We start from the raw sequence: 21,765 nt of genomic DNA on the forward strand, positions 1-21,765 counted from the left end.
ATTTTTGACCGCTTTGATTGAACGGACTACTGTACTCACCTCATCGGCGGGTGGGTAAAGTGCGAAGAGCTCTGGCAGCCGGCCGGCCTTGCGGGCCTCCCCATTCTGCCTGTCGAGGTCCTCGGGGCTGCTGAACCGCAGGAGGGTCTCCACGCGGCTGTCTGGCTGGAGATCCCGCAGGTCAAAGTCAATGGAGGTGAGAGTTGGCCGCCCGGAGTCACACAAAACAGACAGCTTTTGGGATTTGACCTGCCAGCAAAGCACAGGTGAGGGTTTTAACCAAAATATCTCCACGAAAATAATTCTGTCATATGCGACCATGTATGTTGACTTTGTCCCTTACGGTGTTAGAATATTATCTTGCTTGCACTCTGGGCAATAAAACCACTCAACTGCACTTTGTGTCTTACTGTTACCCAAATGCTCATGGTAATAACAGTACATATTATTTACATAATTACTAAGAAAGCACAAACCAGCTGGGCCCTGCTTCTACTTTTTTCTTCAATAACTAACCAGATAGCTGCACTGTATATTAAATGTGTTACTGCTCCAGTTATTGTCACTACTGGTACTACAATTGAATAATATAATCAATTACAGTTTCCTGGATGTGTATGATCCCAAAATGCTATAATTTTCATAAAATAAATACTTCCCAAATTAGGTATTAAGATCTGTTTTTTTCCCCATATGAATATACTTGAAATGATGCATTCTGATAATTTCCAGCATTGGCATAATATTTGCTGTTCCTGTTTTTTGTTTAGTTGTTATTGCTGTTGTTAGTAAGGATTATGAAGCCCATTCAATTCCCAGTGTCACCGAACTGATGTCCGTTGTCTTGTTTATCCAATTGTGCATCATTTCACTGCCACACATTTTCACGCTTCAGTGACTCCACTGCCTTATTAAGTTAGTGAAGTGTAACAGAATTGGTCATACCAATAGCCAGCGTTTCCCTAGCAACTGAAGAAGATTGCTAGCTAAACGAGACCTTCCTGGGAACAACAGGGTATTTGTTAACAACAAATTCTTGTACATGTGAAAAAAAAAGTTCATGTCAGCAATTTCCCTGAACTTGAGAAAAAATATATTCATAAAAGATGCCAAAGATGAGCAGTGGAAACATACAAACAAAAAAACAGATATTAGAACAAGTCTTGTAATCGTGTTGCGAACTGGGTGTTTGATTTATGTAGAAACATAAATCTGTTTTTCTACAACAGATTCATTTTTTTCTAGCTTTGTTGAAGGAGGGAGCATTGATGTGGATACAAAAATACAGGGTATGTTGATGGTCAGAAGGCACTATTTAGAATATTTTCACAAGTGCAGCCTAGAATGCTTTGTTGTTTGTGAGAATTATTTGATTGACAGTCTATCACCATAATATGTACAACACAGTATACAGCAGGTAAATTAATACTTTTGCTCAAACTGGCCCCACAAGTAGGGTAGGAAGGGCAAAGAGAAAGGGTACCAGGAATGCATTTTCAACCAGATTGCATCAGGCTATTGACATAGTTAAAGGGAATCAATCTGAAGAAATTTGGGAGTTGTGTTCAGGGCACCTCCCCTGAATGTCAGTCCTAGCTTTAGCTCGACTTCCCAAATTGCAGTTAGAAATCTGTCAGTCACTGAGACAGCCTGGCAGCTGCAGCGATTAACACAGGTCAAGGTCCAAGAAGCTATGATTTAGCATATTTAACCCAAAAACACAAACTTCTTCCAGAATTTGTGGAAAAAAATGACCCTGTGTTTCCCAGAATAAGAGCATGACCGCCTTCCCTTCCATTTTACTGAGTTTTGCTACAGTCAACAAGATACATTTCAGTTAAAAAAACAGCTCTTGGTCTGAGAGATTACATGACGTTTGAAGACGTCATTAACAGTAGAAATGATCATATCTGATCCTGTAAGATATGATGCCCTCTATTAACCGATGGATCTCTGGTATGTGTCATTTACACATGCTGTTACCAACTGAATGGTACGCACAGAAACTGACCTATGCATATTTTATTGTGGTTCTAAAACAATATATTTCTTAGCAGGACAAAATACATTCCGTTACAGACTTAAAAAAAAAGGTGTATTTTGGGAATTGAGTTTCACTTTACTTAAAACAAACTGCCCAGTTTAAGAAAACAATAAAGCAAGGGATTAGATCATTAAAAAGCTGAAACAAGATTGCTGACGTACAGAGCCAGTTTGTGTTTGTGTGTGCTTTGTTGTTGTTGTTATTGTTGCTTTAAACACCATGTCTGTCTTGGGTTAACATGCACTTACATGCAAGAAACAGTCAGTTCACTTTGGCATGGACTGAGAAAGTATGGTAAGTACTGTTTTTGTAAATGTTGTCAATTGCCAAATATTATACTACAGTGCTTGCGATCATTTTCACTGATTCTCTTTGTATAGTGTAGTGCAGTATCATAGTGTGGTGTTTTATACACACTGATATACCTGACATTGATCATTTATAATGCCCCAACGTTAATTAAGCAACTATAATACACCATAACGACTCCCTCTGAAATGCAACATTTTAAAATATCTGCGGGACCAATTGCATAACCTCCCCCTGCTGAGAGTCCTAGAACTCCCCCTGCTGAGAGAAGCTTGTTTGTGTGACAGCAAACACTTTTCAACAGTGAGGAGTTTAAACAAGCAGAACTGCTTTCTCAAAAAGTACAGCATACAGGATGCTAAACAATGGGAGTGGATACAGTTGTCAAAAAGACTGCAAGAAAATATACTGAACATGAATATTGACCACCGCAGCTTGAAAGTGATTTCTGAGATCACTGAAATGATTCCATTAATATTGTTTGAAGTACAGTTTTTGAAGTAAACTGACACCGAAATACGTTTTTTACCCACCTGTTGTTCTTGACTACTGGAATCACGCTGTTCATCAGATTCAAAGATCTGTTTCTGCAAGGTTTTGTGCAGGCCCATTCTATCAGAATATATGCTCCCTCCATCTCCCTGATACCTGGAAATGGTGAAAAGATATTTTAAAACAACAACAGAGGACCTGAAACTCAGTTGTTCCCTCAATTCTTATTTTTGTTAAAAAGAGCTTTCAAACAGTAATGTTATTGCTCGATCTACATTTTTTGCATAACACTCATTTACAATTCCACAGCGTTTTAATACTGTAAATGTAATACATGCAGTGCCACCTGGAGGTACAACGGTGTAATGGCAATGATGTTACAGGAAAAGTGAGGTCTACATTTTCTGTACACACCTTGCCACTGCATCATAAATATATCAAAGATCACATGCCTAAATGTGGGATTTTCCTGCAACATGAAACATTAGTTTCAATAAAACCATTTAAAATACTTATTTAAAAGCCAATGTTCTTTATAGTCTACATACTAATATGTTCATAAAGCTAACAGAAGTACTTTTGCATTAGGCATGCAAAATCTCCCTTGCAGCACCAGCAATCTAAATATTCACACCCATCTACTGCACAGTAGTGTGCCTGGTGGTGAGATTAGTGTCCATTACAGAGTATAGTGGGCTTGGCCTGATCAACCTGTCAGCAGCCCCTGTAACCCGGTGATCTTAGACAGGGAAAGAAGTGAAACGCAATGTGATCGTGATCAAATCAAAGCATTAAAGAATACAGAGGTATTACTGGATTAACAGTGAAAACAAAGGACATTTAAAAGTGAATAAGAACAAGGGCATTAAGATGCTTATGATTTCCTTGTGATATGGTTTATTGCCCACTGAGTACTGCTTGAGGAATTCAAATTTTGCCTGATTTGCACTGCTTTGAATCTCAAATGGAAGTTACTCAGTTATGTTACAGGGAGTTAAACTATAGGGATTTCTGAAGAAAAACTGATGTGACCGTCTGGAATTAGAAGGTGCTTGACTTACTTTCTGCTGACAACAAGCCAGGGTTGAGTGTAAGTCTGAACACAGTCCCTGACATGTGGATCCAGCTCCTCACTGGGGACAAAGAAACAAAACAAGACATCTCTGAGCCGCACACACACTACTGGCTCTCTTCCCGCAGGACTGCTTTGTTGTGTATCAGAACTAAAATATGTATCCCTTTAGTCTTATCAAAACTGCTTCAATGCTGTCTGAAGTCCTCTATACAAATAATAATAAACATGTCAAAACATTAGAACAATACTGTATAGACTGATTCATGGCTTCAGTTGGCTTTATTTCTTTTTGAAAAGCGGTCAATGTTAGAGCAGTGTTATTAAACCCAAGGAAATTAAGAAAACTGGGAGGAAATTTAACAAAAGACTTTGTACTGAATACTATATAAAAGAATGACTGAAATGCCAACAATGAAAAAAAAGCCTTTGCAAAGTGCTATGATCAAATTGGCCTGGTATATATTTTTGCATTCCTTGCTCTTCTTTTGAATACCCTCCCCAGTAAATTACAAACCACATTATAATCTTTATAAACTTTATGTTAACAAAGAGCATAAAGACATTTTCTAAGTACAATAACACATTTCAGAACGCACTCAGGGCGTGCAGGAATTGTATAACTACCGCACACCCTGTCGTGTGTTATTGCATAAGTAACATACCTATAAGTGGAGTGTGTGATACTCTAGTTACTTATTCATTTTTGGGGTGAAGTCACTCAGTAGGTGGTACAATGACACTGCAGCAAACAGGCACAGTGACGTTAAAGTAATTGTGGTTAACAAAATTATTAAATAAATCATGTGCATTTTGCACTTCCACTACATACCGGTTGATCTCAAATGTTATATTAATGCATGACATCTGGTGCAGTGGTGCTACAGCAGTTTAGCAGCTGATTAATCATTGACAGGAAAGAAGCCAGCGACGAGGTGGGGACATTTTCACCCTCCAGGCCAAATAACCCAAGAAAATGCAATAAAGTTTAAAAGCCTTACTTTCTACCAGAGATGTCTTTAGCCTAGTGCAGTTCCAGATATCCTATTTTAAATTGAAAATACATGTTTCTAAAACATGTGCTTCTTTAAAAACTGCACATTTAAGACCTATACAGTGAAAGGATGTGCTTGATGGAAAGCAATTAGGGAACTATTTTGTTAGCCTCAATTACTTTAAATGACGTACCCCATGAGTCAGTTAACTCACTTGGCCTAGTGATTCAGTGGCTACACTGTGAATGAAATTCAGAAGCTTGTGGCTCCCAGTCCCCAGTTTACACTACAAGGCTACACTGCCTTGAACAAGAGCAGCACACTCGTCTCCGAACTTGACAGTGAACCAACACAAGGGGTAATGAAAATGACCCTACAGTCAGTTCCACAACTGAAAGCTCTTATACCTTTCAGTCTGATATCCCATGTAAAGAAGACTAAACTAAACAGCACATGGGAGTATGGGAGCTCCAGTTGCACAATGTCTCTCTCTGTAAACACTGTGTAAAACTGTAGAATGTGTTTGTGGATTTTGTTTTCTCCCCTGGGAGTTGAACGGAAATGTAACCTCAGTTTCAGACAGATGAATGCACCGCGTCATCGTGATTCAAACGTTGCAAAAATAAATAATTGATAAATGTAATGCTCATGACAAGAAAACTTCAAATCAAAGGCCCACTATGTGTGGCTAAAGTAAAAGGATCATGTACCAGATCATGTGCTCCTGTTCTTGATTCACCATGTGCAAAGGGGTGGGAAGGTGTTTTCAAATGGAATTTTTTGTGCTTTTGAAGGTGCAGGATTGATAGCACTGGAAACTGAGGTTTATCCACAGTTATCCACAGAGCAGGTACATCAATATGCCTCAAACCTGCCACAGAGAGACAACCCTTTTTAGGAAATCCATGCAGTCTGTTATTGAACATTAGTGCCAACTGTAATGATGTCTTCTTCTGATATGGAAACTGTTCAACTGACTGGACTGAGAACACCACAACTCACTACAAACTTGGGCTGGAATGAACACTTTCATGATGAACCCCCTACCTATCTTTTTTACAACATACCCATTCTCTGGGACCGAGTGCTGCTCCGTCCGGCACTCCCTGGGAGCAAGCTCAACGTTTAAGTCGTCTTCAGGAAAGTCCCCCAGCTCCTGCATTATGTCTGAGCCTGCACTATTCATCTGAGTAATCAGGAATTCTTCAAAGTCCAGCGGCTCCACTGCTTCATAAAACTGAGGCTGAGAGACAAACAAGAATAAAAAAGTGATTTTAGCATCTGAACAGAAAGGATGTAGCAATTAAACTCAAAGAAAGTCACATGGCTGACCCGTATAGACTGCTTTTTCACTACAGTTCATTCCTCCTGAACAGAATATGTCATTGCACAAGTCTATGTTGGGAAACTCTTGAGGGAGCAGGGTTGCCCCTGACATCACTGTTCCTCTGTCTCGATTTAAATCTCCAGCAGACATGCTCTGTCACCTACATTGGTTGACCAGAGTTTACAGCTTCACCCGTATTTTCAATTTTTTTTTTAATGGGTGGTTAGGTCATGTGTTTATTGTTTTAATGCACAAAGTTCCTCTAATATTTAGTTGTAGAAGATATTTGGCTGATTTCTAACTTTTTGTTTTGCTGGTTTTATAGTATTCAGTAATTAATTTAGTTTATTTTGTGGGCTGAGTGTCAAGTTAGCCTACCTTAGGGATAACAGAGGCAGAAAAGAAGCTGAGTTAATAGAACACACTGGAACAGATGTGAAACAATGGGAAGACAGAGAGATATAGAAGGCATATGAGAAATATATATATATAATATATTAGTAACATACATGTCCTGCCACTGCTGTAAATACAAAATTAGAGTTAGTAGTATCATAAAGTAGAACACCATGACGTGTGACTCAAAGGGTCAATACACCCCTGTGCTAAAGAAGGTCCTTAGCAAGATGAATCTTGATTGGATATGCGGTTCTCTAAATACGCAAATCTACAAAGTGTGAGAGTTGTCCACTATATTCCTTATACAAGTGAGGAAATGAACATCACTTTCGCTTTGAATTTAGTCTGTACATTACTACAAAATCCACTGAGTGTACGAGCATAGAGTGTTGTTTCCACATACACTGCATGCACCCTGTTGTTATAATGATTATACAATAAGAGTTTTGGTCTTTCTTTGTTTTGAGGTGCTAGTTGTCATTTAAAAAGTGTTGCTTCATTTGTTTGACTTTCAAAGTCGGTCATTTGACTTGGCAACGGCATACTGTTGCTGTGCTGTCAATAGACTCTGGTTTGTTTGTTCATAATGTGTTAATCGCCAGATAACAGGAATTGGAATCACAATGAAATTTTCAATTACATAATGGAAAAAAATGAGAAATGAAAAGACAAAGACTGCGACTAAAGGATTCCTTTTTCTAGAGAGAAAGCTGAAAGTAGTCTGCTGGGTTAGGTGCTCAATAAACAAGTTATCAAATCCTTTAAGTACTATAATCATCTGGGAGGGCACCTGACAATGAATACGAACATGACATGTGGTCTACTGTAACACTTTCAAATAAATAATTACGTAGGAAAAACACAGCCCCACTCTAAAACTAAAATAAAGAATTTTACCAGTCACATTAAAACAAAATGAAAATGTGTGAAAGAGTGAGGAATGTCCTGTCATGATATAGTTACGCACATTTCAAACTGCAGTGAAACATCATGCAGTTGCTATTTGTCCCGTATCCACTGTGTAGCCTCAGGGATGAACACAGTTCACATTCTTTAGGAATCAATTGCATTTTAACTCCTTTCAGTTCCTGCATACTTTGCAATGTGCAGAATGGGCTAGAATGATTCATTACTTAATTCCTCCAACAGTCTGATAGTCTACTAAGTAATTATTTGATTAGTATTGCCCTTTATTTGGTACAGAATGAACAAAAAAACACATGTTGCTGTAAATTCAGTCCCATAAGATCTCTAATCTAAAGCAAAAAAAAAAATTAAGACACCAAAATTTCTCAACAAGAGACCACATGTTGGCTAAGCGTACCTGAATGACTGAAACAATAATGGAGTGTAACGTAGAGCCTACCAGAGCATTCCATGGTCAATATCTCCCCAGGCTCTAAATTAAATTGTGCTCAGAAAATGAAGCTGGCTATTTCCGTTTTCCTCCACCCACCATTAACACAGCAACAAGGCACACACAAACAGAGCATGTGTTTACAGACACTCCCATAAAAAGAGTTGTGTTTGCTAAACTGGGGAAAAACAAAACTGAAAAGCCTTCAAATAGCAATCGTGAGCAGCAAGGATGGCACTCATTCAGTGGGACTGCAAGACATTTCATTTGTTAGAAAGGGATACACTAGTGTGTCAAGTATGCTGTCTTGCCCGGTTAAGACAGAAATTGCAACACAAGATGCAGATTGTATATTTTACACAGCAGTGGTCAGGGTAGCTACTGTATTTACTAACCTAATGAATGAGTCATGTGAATAAAAGCCTATCTACACAAACACGTGTGCTACATTTTGTGAGAAGTAAAGGGTTCAGGAATCTTGAGAAGTGTACCCAGCCCTGCCAGCAACTGCAGGTGATTCTACAGGGAGCACACATTGCATGGGTTGTCACTGGATACCAAGCTGGTATATCAAACCACTGTGATGTACACCTCATTTTCAATGCTATCCTGATGGATTACAGGAAGAGATTACTGGTATCACTCTTCAAACAGTCAAGTTGTAACAAAGCTCACACACACACAGCTACACCACGACTATGAAAGCCACAAAAGACCTCCCTACCCATTTATTATACAGGAATTGAGCAGAAAGCAAATATAGCAGTCTTTTAAATAAGCCAATCGGAATCATTCCAGTCTGCTTTGGAAAGGTTTTAAATTGTATTAATCTGTTTACAACCTCTTTTGCTGTGTTTCTTTGTCATGTTGTTGTACAGTAATACCTGTACGTCTGTTTCATCTGACAGGGTGACCTGTGGTACTTGCATCTTAAAGGGTACACCCCTCTTAACTTCTATAGAACTGGATAAATACCTATATAATAAAGAAATATTAGCTAATCAATTTCCATTACATAATACTTGTTGTGGGTGGTGTAGCGCAATCGTTATGTTTATTTGTATTCTGACAGATAATTAAGCAACAAACATTAACCTGTAACCCGAGGAGCCAGCTCAGCACACAAACCAAAACAGGATTTCCGTCTCAGAATCTCTCAGGCAGAACTGCCTTCAACATTTAAAATGACTAATTCTCTAACACCTTTTGCAGTATACAAATTAAGCCATATACACAAATATCTAAATCTAATCAATAAAAACAAGATGATATTTGAACACAAGCAGCCTATTAATCCCCCTGTGCAGCACTTCGCTGCTCCTTTAAAGCAGGAGGCCTCAGGAATGACCTTGTAGTAATAACTCTATTATACAAGCAAGAAAGTACAGGTACAAATGTGCAATATAAAATAACTATTACTAATTGATGACTGAAAAATATGTACATATTATATATATATATATATATATATATATATATATATATATATATATATATATTATATATATTATATACAGATACAAATCTAAACAAATGTAATTTTAATGAGTTAACTTGAATCTGATACAAACACCTCAGTAGGTTACATCACTGCAACTTCCTAGCATGGTATACAGAAAGCAAAGCATTGCTATTTTACAGAGAAATAGCTTCCTTCAGATAACCAAAATTAGACTTACCCGTTTGAGTCTTCAAATTCTGTGAAACTGTGACAAAATGGCCTCTTCCGGAAATGAAACCTCCAGTTAATGTCTATAAGAAGTTTTTTTTTTTTTCTGAAACCCTTCCTCTTCGAGTAAAAACCACTGCACCAGCAGAGCTATACAGATTCAAAAGTCATGCAAACTCAGGAAGTGACCTCACTTGAGGTTAGTTGCTAAAAGTAAAGTTGCTCCATCTTTAGACTTTCACCCTGAAAGACCATGATCAGTCAATATCCAGAACTAAGGTCTGTAGAGAAGAACCAGTTATTATTGTACACACAATGCCCTTATCTAAAGGTATTGCATGTACAGCAATACTTTGCAGCACCTCGGAAATAGTTAACCTGTATTGTTTTTTAAATGGGCTAAGATGTACTAGTTTTAATCATTTTGGATATTGAAGTATTTTCAATCCTACCTTTTACAATAACTTGCTGCTAAATAGAGGCTCTCTTTAAATATATAACGGTTACCAAGTCTTTATAACAGTTTACCACCTGGTGATGCCATTACAATTGAAAAAGTCCACCACTAACAATGTCAAAACCCAGTGTTTGTACAATCAAAAATAGGCTGAAATCTAAAGGGTGGTAAACATGACCAGATCCTAGAATTTTAAAGTTTTATAAGCTTTAAGGTAAACAGTACTAATTCCAGACTGTAGTGTAAAATGTTGTTAAGCAACACATATAAAAAATGCCTTTATCTCTGGCAGCCCAGGTATCTGATTTTGATCAGTAGTCAGAATCCCAAAACCATAACACAATGCGGGACAAATACCACTGGACGCCGGTGACAGTTTCAAAATGAGAGGCCAAGGAATTAGTTGCACATGGAGACTGAACTTTCTCCTAATGCCTTATGAGGGTGGTCCCTCTTGAATTGCCTTCAGGGACGTGGGGAAGCTCTCAGTGCCACTGCCTCTGCCACTGATGCTCTGAGGAAAAACCCAGCACCAAAAATATGCAAAAACACAAATGAATGTTCTTCTTGTTTAAATACATTGGAAATACCCCAAGTTCATCTCTTTAAAAAGTGCTGTGAAAGTTACTCACTATCTGTAGTGAGACAGAAGCACCAGACGCTGTTGAACTCTGGCGCTGATGGTACGGCCCCGCCCCATATTGTCCGACAAACTGTTTCCTTATTTCTGCTGATGAATATCTGTTAAAATAGAAAGAACATATATTACTGTTACTAGGGGAGTGTTTTTCAAATACTAATTATACATCGAGAATGAACAGGTATCTAATAACAAATAAAAAACATAAAAAGACAACAATAATCATAAACGTAATTCCCATATTTAAAGTACAAAGGAAAGTAAGACTGACAAAAATTAGTGAAATAGACTTTGGCTGTGTCCTTGAAGAGGCCAAGGAAGTCTTGTTGGTTGGCATACACTTGGAATATTTGCCATGCTTTATAAAAATTGTGATCTTGGCTCCAAGAACCTTGATTCCAAATGACCACCCCCTCCTTTTTATTTACCTAATGTTAGAAAATGACCTTCAAAGACAGCTGTAGATTGCTAGCACACAGTATGCATGTGCTGCTTATTTTTTATTTGTATGGTAACTTCAGTTAAAGTACTGTTAGGAAAGTAAAGCCAAGAACACATCTTCAACACATTAAAGTCATAATGCTGCTATTGTTGATAACTGAGCAAACAGATTTTAAAGCCTTTGGTAGGCAAATATCATGCTTGGATCCAACTAACTGTGCTACTGCATGTGGTCAAAATAACTGGCCCTGGAAAGGGTTTTCCTTTAATGTTAACTAAACTAAAGTATAATAAATGTACTTCTCAGCAATTTATATTGCTGACCGGGGGCTTCAGTTCCATTTTTGTAGCAGCACTGAAGCAACTGTGTCCAAAACCAAGAGCTGTGAACTAACTCCAGAGTGTGAGGGTTCAAGCAATTTGCCTGGCAAGCGTTTTAGTTAATTACAGAACAGTGGCAGCTTTTTGTTTTTATTTGAAAAAAAGCAGAAAATCGGTCAGACAGTTTCAAAGGGTGCACAGAAATTTTACCACGGCAGCACAGCTGAAAGATTTTCCATTAGACCCAAAAACCGCTGGCAGCTTGATTTAGCCATTTACTCAAGACAGCCCAACATCTTAATTCCACTGGGATCCTGTCTCACCACCGCTTTGCTAATGAGTCACAAAGAGATACAATGCAGCAGCAAAAATGAACTGCTTGTTTCACAATAGACTTAATAATTGACAGCACTGACTGCTTAACAGACATCGTCCAAATAATAAATGCTTTGGTTTTTGATAAGGTATGGTAAATATGCTGACAGTTTACATATGCGTAATACTACATCCCATCCAGGTGCTGTGTACAGACGTGCATGGCAGGTATTTTCAGCGACAAGTAATTTTTTATTGATATGCTGTTTATTTTTCATCCATGAATTGGTGGTGTGCTAGGGGGAGGGGAATGTTGCCCATGTTACCCCACTTCCTGCTTATTACTTAGGAACTTAATTGTGCTACCATTCCTGACAGTCACCACTGTAATAAATAAATAAATAAATAAATAATAATAATAATAACTATCTCACTCAATGCATATGAATAACATTTGGTTTACCACTGCACTTTAATTCCTTTATAAAAGTTTACCACAGAAAATACAGTATTAGCAGTCTTTTGCAGTGTCACATGTTTCGCTATACCTCTAGGGCTTCACTGTGCTTGCCAATGCCTTGAAATTCTTTCACTATGCCTTACTACAATTTGCTTTGTTTTTTTTGTCAAGGTGAACTTTAATAATGGTAGTACTGTAGGTTCATCCTAATTGACCTACTTGGCAACTGTCAATGCTGTCTGTCCTTACAGACTTTGTGTGGGTGGCAGGGAGCTACTGTACAGTAGGGACTTGCAAGATAAGAAACACTCTTCCCAATGTTTTGTTCATTCTCTGCCTGCTTGTAATACTGAAATAAAACATTTTAAAAGTTTCTATTTCGAAACTGAAAGTTCAAAAACCATCCATTCTAAATACCCTTCCTGTTCTACAAGCACTGAAAACAGACAGTGTTTTGAATAAACACACATCCCTACTTATTAGCATCACAAATATAAACAGAAAGACTATGGAATGATACCTTGCCCCAGTGGAAGATAATATTTATTGATTTCAGTTTAAATTAGTTTTCTAGTGCACAACAAGGAAAATAAACTCCTATAATGCCCATTTTATTAAATTGCAAATATCACATTTTTTCTGGAAAAACAAATACATTAATCAGATAGAACAGCTAAACAAATACAAAAACCGTGCTATAGATGACTGATATGTTACTAACCTGGCATAGACAGACAGTCCTCTCAACATTTACATTCTAAGATAGTAGGTGAAGAGAGATTACATTCATTCATGCCACTCTGCTAAAACTCATAAGAAAGTCATGTAAACAAACTACGCCTATTATAGGTAGGGCTTACAAATCAAAGTTGTCAGCTGGTCAGTGAGAATATCCTTATCTTTAAAGACCACCTTAATGCACACTGTACTGTGAGGTCAACTGGGAAAGGCTGGGCATGAGATGAACATTCACATAAGCCATAAATACAATCTGGCCTTCCGTGTTAAAATATTTGAAAGATTTCCAAAGCAAACAGAAAATTGAAAGCGACTGATATTACGTAAAAACAAATGGCAGAAATACACTTTAATGTTTTTTTTTTAAATTTTAAATCCAAAGATAAACAGGGTTGTTGACTGTTTAGAACACTACAATACATTCTGTTGGCGGGTCTTTTTTGCACCAATGTGTGTCTGTGTTGTAGTAAGTGTACACTTTGCTAATGGAGCCTAAGAAATACAACCAAGCTGTTATCTGTGCCCCAGGTATTTCTTAACGCATCTGAAATCAGAATATATGATCAGTAAGGCTCTGAGTTCTTAAGGAAGTGTATTTTTTATTGATTTAATAAACTCAAATATTTCTTCAGATGATTTAGCACCAGTAGGTAACTCAAATCCATTTTGGCAGTTTCTCTCCACACATATTCCTATATTATATATATATATATATATATATATATATAATATATATATTATAAAAATAAGTTTCAGTTAAGTACCTTGCACCACTGCATACCAGTGAGTTATGTTTGTTTAGTGTGTGTTAAATATATTTGCAACCAACATGCTGAGTTACATTAAAATGTTAATGTAGCTATTTAAGCTTTTCACACATAGCTGACGGTTCTTACTTGTGTGCTATTTTGAGTTTGACGCTTGTATTTACTGTTCTATAACAGTCATGCTTAGACATGGTTAGAAAGGTGGGCGGTGTGTCAAATTACTGATAAGCAAAGGTTATCCACCCACTGTGCTAACACATTTCTGGCACAAAAATTAACTTTAAACTAAACTGCAAAAACACAGGACACACAGTCACAAAACAATAAGCAGACTGTATTAACAGTCACTTGAAATGCTGCATTACCATAGCAGCTCAGGGCTCTGTGGAGAATGAATATTATCACAACAAGCCATGCACTCCTCAGTTTTGTTTTATAGTCCTCAAGATTCCATGTTACAAGTGTGAAGCTTTTTAATAGGGCTAACTCTTGATGATTTAAATCTTTAAAAAACACAAATGACTGCTGACCAAGAAATACATTGGTGCTTACGGCTGACAGAGGGTGAAAAACTGTTCTTTTAACTTTATATACCAGAAGTAGAATTTCTCAAGAGGCTTTCCTTCATTACGCTACACTGTCAACCTGTTTTGAGACAGACTTGAGATTGAAGTACACAACACAATGTCAAAATACCCAGGGAGGAATCTTGGCCAAAATAAGAAGACTTGCATTGAACAGATTAGTCGGTAGATCTCAACAGAGTCTCTGGAAGATCCGTCATAAACGATTGTTCTAAATATAACACCGTTATTAAGTTGTTTACCTGCGTGATACACATTGTTGTGTAGAGCCAGGTATTATTATTTCTGGTTGTAAAACAAGCAAATCAGCCAAATAAAAAGCTGTTTAACTATGAACTGTGCTGTTTCAAATCATTCCTGAGCACTGCATCCCTGCTACACCTGCACACTGCAAACCACTTTGCCACAGAAAGGCACCATTTTTCCCTGCCTCCCTGCCAGGAATCCTGATTTTGTCGTGTTTGTGCATGCACTCGGAGTGAAGCAGAGTGAACCATGGATCACAGGAGCACACGCGCGAGGACACACAATAAGCCAGAAGTGGGAAGTAGAAATAGGTCATTTTACTATTGGAAAAAAAAAATGTACAAATAACATGTACATATTAAATTATAGATCGTAGTTTTTGAGGAAGATTGGAAGATTAGGAGGGAAGGGAGCAGAGGCTGGGAGAGGAGGGTAAAATAAATACATAAATATGAAAATGATGTGAGACGTCTCATTAGCAGGTGGGCACTAGCCCCTGCAGCCAGCAGACGAGAGGCCACAGAAAAGACCCGTTTGTTTTGATCCTAGCTAGGGTTATTGTCCTTCTCATTCAAGGTGCCTACTATCAGAATTAACTTACCTGAAACAACAAAAGGTTATCCTATCCTGAGTTCTTTCTGTTGTCTAAACAAGGGATATCTGAGGAAAATGTACAGTTTTAAAATAAAACAGGGTGTGTGCTTTTTTAAATCATACACAATAGCAGAAATTGTCTTGCTGTCAAAAAAGGAACACTGTTTTGGGCACTCTCGTAAACGGTGGTGTGTTAGTTACAGTGTGTAATCCGTAAATAGCAAAAAAACACATCTCTAAGCATTGCAATTAACAGTAACCTTTTTGGACAGTAACCTTTTGTGAAAGGTGTAGTGCCTCATACATGTTGTTATTACATTCTTAAGAAGGCTATTGCCTTATACACCCATGTTAAAAATATCAGCTCTATAGGTGGTTCCTATACAGAAACAAGATGAAAAAAGCTATAAAGCAATAAATAAAGGCTGCTTTTGTGTTTACATTAGTTCATATTCCATCTTGAAATGTTCTGCATATTGTGTACTTTTAGTATGCTGACTCAAAATATAGGAGTTTTATTCCACAGCTTTTTAAATATCTGTGACATGCAGACATAACCCACAAGGACTGAAAGAGCATTAGTGTGCCATCATTCCACTGTTAAAATATGACATGACATTCATATCATTATAACAGCATGGTCAGGTCACTTCAGACTTGCAAAAGTCTACTGTAAAAAATAAATAAATAAAAGGGAAATGGACAACCTGGACTCTGCGGGAGAGACAACCATCAAACCAACTCAATGAGAGGCCCCCAAGATTCTAACAGAGCTCAATTCGTTTTGTACAAATTTAGAAAGACGTCCCATCTGTAGCACATACTTTTATTTACCTGGACTGTCTCACATGATTTATTAGTTTGTTATGCAAATGGAACCCATCACATATTCTGTAATACTGGTATATAAAAGTTTCCTCTCCCTGTTGCAAGTTAGTTTTGTGACCTTGATAGTATGCACTCCAATCTACATTCACAGGGTATGGAATATTACTTTTGGAAAGGATTTAACCCAAACCAATAGTTTGATCACAGCACAAAAACCAGGACCAGAGGATGCAGTTGCAAATGAAGTAGAGATACACTTAGTACAGAGGGTAGGAGACACTTCTTAACACACAGCATGAGGATATGGCATGGGTTACCCAGCCATATTGTTGATGCTAAATCATTCAGATCATTAAGACCAATCTTGACAAAGTTTGGCGAGTTACTGATGGGTTGGTGGCCCACCCTGGTTTATAAGTTGTCTTTAAATACAGTGTTAAATACAGTGGGGCTCTATTTTGTGTAAAGGTAAATATTCTGAGAGAAATAAAACAGTATGGAACAACTTACGAACTATTACATTATTGCTCTGTACAGCTTCATGTTTTAAAACCATTACAGTTCTGGAACAATATTAAACCAAAACTGACCATGTTCAGAATTTGTACATGACTATCAAAAAAATATCATGCAAAGGGGGTCTCCGAGTGGCTCCCCTGGTAAAAGCATGGCTAAGCGGTGTGCAGGGTGGGAGGAGCGCAGGTTCACGTCCTTGCTGTGCAAAGTCGACTGTCTTCGCTGGGGATTGTGGAGGGTGCGTTACACTGGCTCTGTCGCTCCAATGGGCTAGGGAAGCAAAACTGGCAGGGATTGTTCCACCTCATCGTGCTACAGTGGACTCTACTCGCCAGGAGCCTGGTGAACTCAGTCAGACACACTGGCTAGCTGACATCCGCTTGTGAGCTCCTGGTTATAAATGATACTGGCTTCATGGTGGGATTGGAGGAACCTTCATTTCTCCTGGGAACTGAAGTGGTGAGAGAGAACATAACTGGACATTCGAAATTGGGCAGAAAATCAGGGGTAAAATAATTCGAAATTAAAAAATATATATATATCATGCAAAGAAAACTAATGCATAAATTATGCCTAAAACAAATCACAGACATTGCACTGTATGGAACAGTGTTGCTAGTTTGCGTGCGTACCTGTTTTACCGTTTTTTGTTTTTTTCCAGGTAATTTAATATGAAAGATTATTAATTTGTTAACTTGAAAACACATGAACAACCCATGTTCATTCCAGTACTCATTATATTTTGCTCCTCTTTGGTCACCCTAGACTACTACAATTGAAGATCCTCTATTCTCAGCTTTACGCTATAAATGCACACTGCACACATACCTGTTACTTGCTGCTTCTGTTTTAAATGTAATACATTTATAATACTATGGTTTCCAACATCTACTATATCAGTATCTTTTATAATGTTCACTAGGTCTATCTATTTTCTAGATGTTCTTATCTACTGTCTTAATTACATAATGGGATGAATGATGCGGAGATTACTATATATATTTACATAGTTTCTAGACTGCGTTCATACTTCCTGACAACAAGTATCCTTAATTGAACAGATGCTGCATTTTGGCGAGAGTCAATGCCAGAGACTAAAGAATAATGCTTATGCCTCATACATGTGGTGAACAAAGAGAAGCACTAAATGGCTAAGTGATCCATCACCACAGATACCCTGCTTATAAGGCAAGAAATAATTTGGTCAAACGATACATTTGGCCCATTTATTTCCTATGTCAGCATTCTCTTTTGTGGAATCAACTTGTTTAAAAGCTTGTTTGTATGAGATAGTGAGTCCTGTCACAAAACAAACTCATTAACTTTGTTTTGTGGATGATATAAAGTTTGATATTCATGAAACTCTACTGACTGCCCTTATAAATGTTTACCATGGTATTTTTGCACAGAATTCGTGCAGTTTTCCCAGGCTTTTTATACTATGCATTTACCCTGGTTCGCTATGTTTTTCAATATGCTGTACAATGCCTTGCTGGTCATTGCAATGCCTGCCTATGCTTTACCATGATTTCACTAAGCTTTATTGCAATTTGCTATTCTTTTATTATAGGACACATTTATAAGGGTGTTAAAACAGCCATACTGTGAATGCTACAGTATACTAATAACAGCATCATCACATCATTAGGTTGAATGTAGTCATTTGGTCATGCCAAGCCTGCTTCCTTATTCTGAACAACAAAAGAATAAAACCACAAAGGACAAACTGAACAGTAAGAATCACATGGTCTATCTAGTATTTTGTACCCTGTCTGCCATGTTACACAGTTTGGAGAAAGTTTGCTTGTACAGCTGTAAGAAGGGGCTGCAATTATTCTAAACATTTGAGTGATTTTACCAAAGCCAAGCATAGTCATGAAACCATAATAAAGCAAACAGGTGCCAGAGTATGTGAACCACAGTAATTCGTATAAGGAACAATGCATATTCAAATGAAGTATTTTTACAATGACAACAGAACACTAGTAGGAACAGTCTAGGATTAAATAATGCAAGTCTGTAATAACCTGTGGCAGGGTAGCCAAAGTGAGGAGACTCAGAGTCGGAAAGTGCAAATAAAATACTTTTAATTAAATAATAATCAACACACAAAACCAAAGGGCATGATGGCCAAATAAAAGACCTACAAAACAATCTAAACAATAACTAATAAACAAGAAGCAAAAACACTGCTAACGCACTCACTCTTGCCCTCACTCTCACTCACCCTCACTCTCCCTCTCACCCTCACTCTCACTCTCACCCTCACTCTCCATCTCACTCTCCCCCTCCCTCTCCCTCTCACCCTCCCTCTCACCCTCTCACTCTCACCCTCACTCTCCCTCCCACCCTCACCTTCTCACTCTCACCCTCACTCTCCCTCTCACCCTCTCACTCTCACCCTCCCTCTCCCTCTCATTCTCACCCTCTCACTCTCACCCTCCCTCTCCCTCTCACCCTCTCTCCCTCTCCCTCTCCCTCTCACTCTCACTCTCACACTCCTTCTCACCCTCTCTCACTCTCACCCTCCCTCTCACTCTCCCTCTCCCTCTCACACTCCCTCTCCCTCTCCTTCTCACCCTCATTCTCACCCTCACACTCTCACTCTCACCCTCCCTCTCACCCTAGCCCTCCCTCTCACACTCCCTCTCCCTCTCACCCTCTCTCACCCTCACCCTCTCACTCTCACCCTCTCTCTCACTCTCCTTCTCACCCTCTCACTCTCACTATCACCCTCCCTCTCACTCTCCCTCTCCCTCTCACACTCACTCTCCCTCTCCTTCTCACCCTCATTCTCACCCTCACCCTCTCACTCTCACCCTCGCTCTCCCTCTCACACTCACTCTCACCATCACCCTCACCCTCTCACCCTCACCCTCTCACTTTCACCCTCCCTCTCCTTCTCACTCACTCTCACCCTCACTCTCCCTCTCACTCTCACCCTCACTCTCCCTCTCACTCTCACTCTCACCCTCACTCTCACTCTCACTCTCATTCTCACCCTCACACTCCCTCTTCCTCTCACCCTCACTCTCACCCTCACCCTCACTCTCCCTCACACTCTCACTCCCTCTTCCTCTCACCCTCACTCTCACTCTCTCTCTCAGCCTCACCCTCACTCTCCCTCTCACTCTCACTCTCCCTCTCACCCTCACTCTTCGCTACCAAACAGGTCCTCTCACTCACTAACACTTCCAACCACTCTCCTTTTATAAAGGTGTCTGGACTAATTGATTAATTAACACCTCATTAGTCCATTAGGCACATTCCATGCATTCCTCACACAAACTCCTTTACTCACAGATCCATCCTGCAGACTCACTCACATCCACTCTAAACACCGAAAAAACATACAAAGACAGGCTGCACCCTGCCACATAACCCTATTAATAGTGTTAAACGGTGTACTTCCATTTCCAACAATAAATCCATACCACATAGAAAAATACTCAACACTTCAATATTAATACTGGTTGCCAGTGTGTCGCCAGTCTATGTAACTTGGTATTCTTTATAGTACAAGTTGAAATTTCAATAATTGTGCCTTGGAAACTCATTTTACCTGAAAGTTAAACATACTTCAGAATTTAGCTTTGTTAAAAAAGGTTGTAGGGAAATTTACACATTTGGTGCCAAATATCATCTGCAATATTTTTTATACTGGAGCTCAGAAACAAAACAAAACTTAAAAATGTTTCGCCAACAGGTTATATACTTAACCATCGATTTACATCAGATATATACTTTTTAAAACACAGCTGACTTATTTAGCTGATCAACAACTTAAATCATACTTTGAGTAAACATGGGTATATTTACTTATCTATAACATTACACATAAGTCATTTTACCTATGTAGACTTCAATTAAAAAACTTCACTTCATCATCCACAGCTATCCATACCCCTCTTCCTGGGAGATTTGGACAAAACATTATACTCAAAAAACAACAAAACTGAAAAAACAGCGAAAGGAGAAGTTGAGAAATGAGAAATAGGTTAGTTGCACGAAAAGGAAATGCAAAGACAAAGAATGACACACATGACAATACAACATGCCCAATGCTACATGAACACCCAGCACTTCTTTGTTCTGTAAATAGTGGCTTTGCTCACTGCAATTATAACAATAACTGAAAGGGGCTGGGCACAATGTTTTAAAGGTACAGAAACTACATTTTTAGATTTACTTGGACCAGACAAACCAACATTTTGAAAAGCTTTGAAGTATACCTTATTTAAAGTTTTTATTATTTTTATTTTTATTTGTATTCATTACATAAAGTTTGACAGTCATGAAAGTTTACAATTAAAGAAGATTGTGTTACCTCTTTTAACAGAGCCCTTGGTGCTTCCAAATATACACATGACCTATTTATAATTATCACCCTTGAACTGTAGCACACAGTTTGTTTCTTAGTTTATTCATTTTCTGTTTTCTGTGTTAAAATTAAGGTTCAAAATCGTCTGGCAGAGAGTTTCAGTTCAGTTTTACAGCAACTTCCTTCTGCACCTTGAAATATTAATGCAAATTTGAGATTTTGTATACTAAAGCTCACTGAAGTGAAAATAATTCTTATCTATTTCATTATTTTATACACCAAAAAGGATGCGTTAATATTATGTGTTCGGATAAGGATAAAATAGTTCATGTGAACACAGGTTTGTCAAAATGTAAGTTTTCCTTTCTGGAATAGCTCCGTTTTAATTTAACGGATTGTACACATGCATTACCCCTTACACGTTATATTTTAACTACATATAAATTAAGTGTTTATATATATAGATAGATAGATAGATAGATAGATAGATAGATAGATAGATAGAAACTTAATGTTTACACGCCTCTCATTAACATTCACAACGTGTACCAGCCTGCTTCTTCCAGCTTGCTACTTCTGAATTTCTTTTTGACAGCGCTGTCAATTTTACAGTCAAAAAATATATAAACATACGATGAAGAGAAAAAGTCTTACCTGTTGATTTTAAGAGCAAACGCCCTCCTTTCTGCGACTGGCAGAGTGGCCATAGAAGTTTTAACTATATATATGTGATATTGCAATAATCTTGGACAGTTCCAACTTTATTCGTGCTGGAAAAAACGTCATGTGGTTGAGGGTGAGCCTTCTCTGCTGACTATATGTTTTTCTGGGTGGCAACTTCCGCATTTTCACCTTCCATAGAAGTAAGGATAG

General features: G+C 38.2%; 1 protein-coding gene across 6 annotated transcripts in view; it reads right to left on the reverse strand.

The window, feature by feature from the left end:
• The window catches only part of LOC121303091 (dedicator of cytokinesis protein 8-like), a 59,166-nt gene extending 37,471 nt beyond the window's left edge, over positions 1-21,695 (reverse strand). For 3 of the 6 annotated variants that reach the window (XM_041233542.1, XM_041233551.1, XM_041233532.1), the window contains exons 1-6: positions 21,547-21,695; positions 10,754-10,862; positions 5,980-6,155; positions 3,907-3,978; positions 2,887-3,001; positions 40-249 (exon numbers count right to left, since the gene is read on the reverse strand). In XM_041233542.1, the coding sequence (XP_041089476.1) occupies positions 40-249; positions 2,887-3,001; positions 3,907-3,978; positions 5,980-6,155; positions 10,754-10,862; positions 21,547-21,599 (735 nt within the window). In that variant the 5' untranslated portion in view covers positions 21,600-21,695. Of the gene's footprint in view, positions 1-39; positions 250-2,886; positions 3,002-3,906; positions 3,979-5,622; positions 5,784-5,979; positions 6,156-9,674; positions 9,754-10,753; positions 10,863-20,422; positions 20,522-21,546 lie in introns of those variants that run through there. The other 3 variants (XM_041233560.1, XM_041233568.1, XM_041233578.1) reach the window with 3 other exon arrangements.
• Between the last annotated feature and the right edge of the window lie 70 nt (positions 21,696-21,765).

Source organism: Polyodon spathula, chromosome 2 (assembly GCF_017654505.1).
Source record: "Polyodon spathula isolate WHYD16114869_AA chromosome 2, ASM1765450v1, whole genome shotgun sequence".
Taxonomy (NCBI): Eukaryota; Metazoa; Chordata; class Actinopteri; order Acipenseriformes; family Polyodontidae; genus Polyodon; species Polyodon spathula.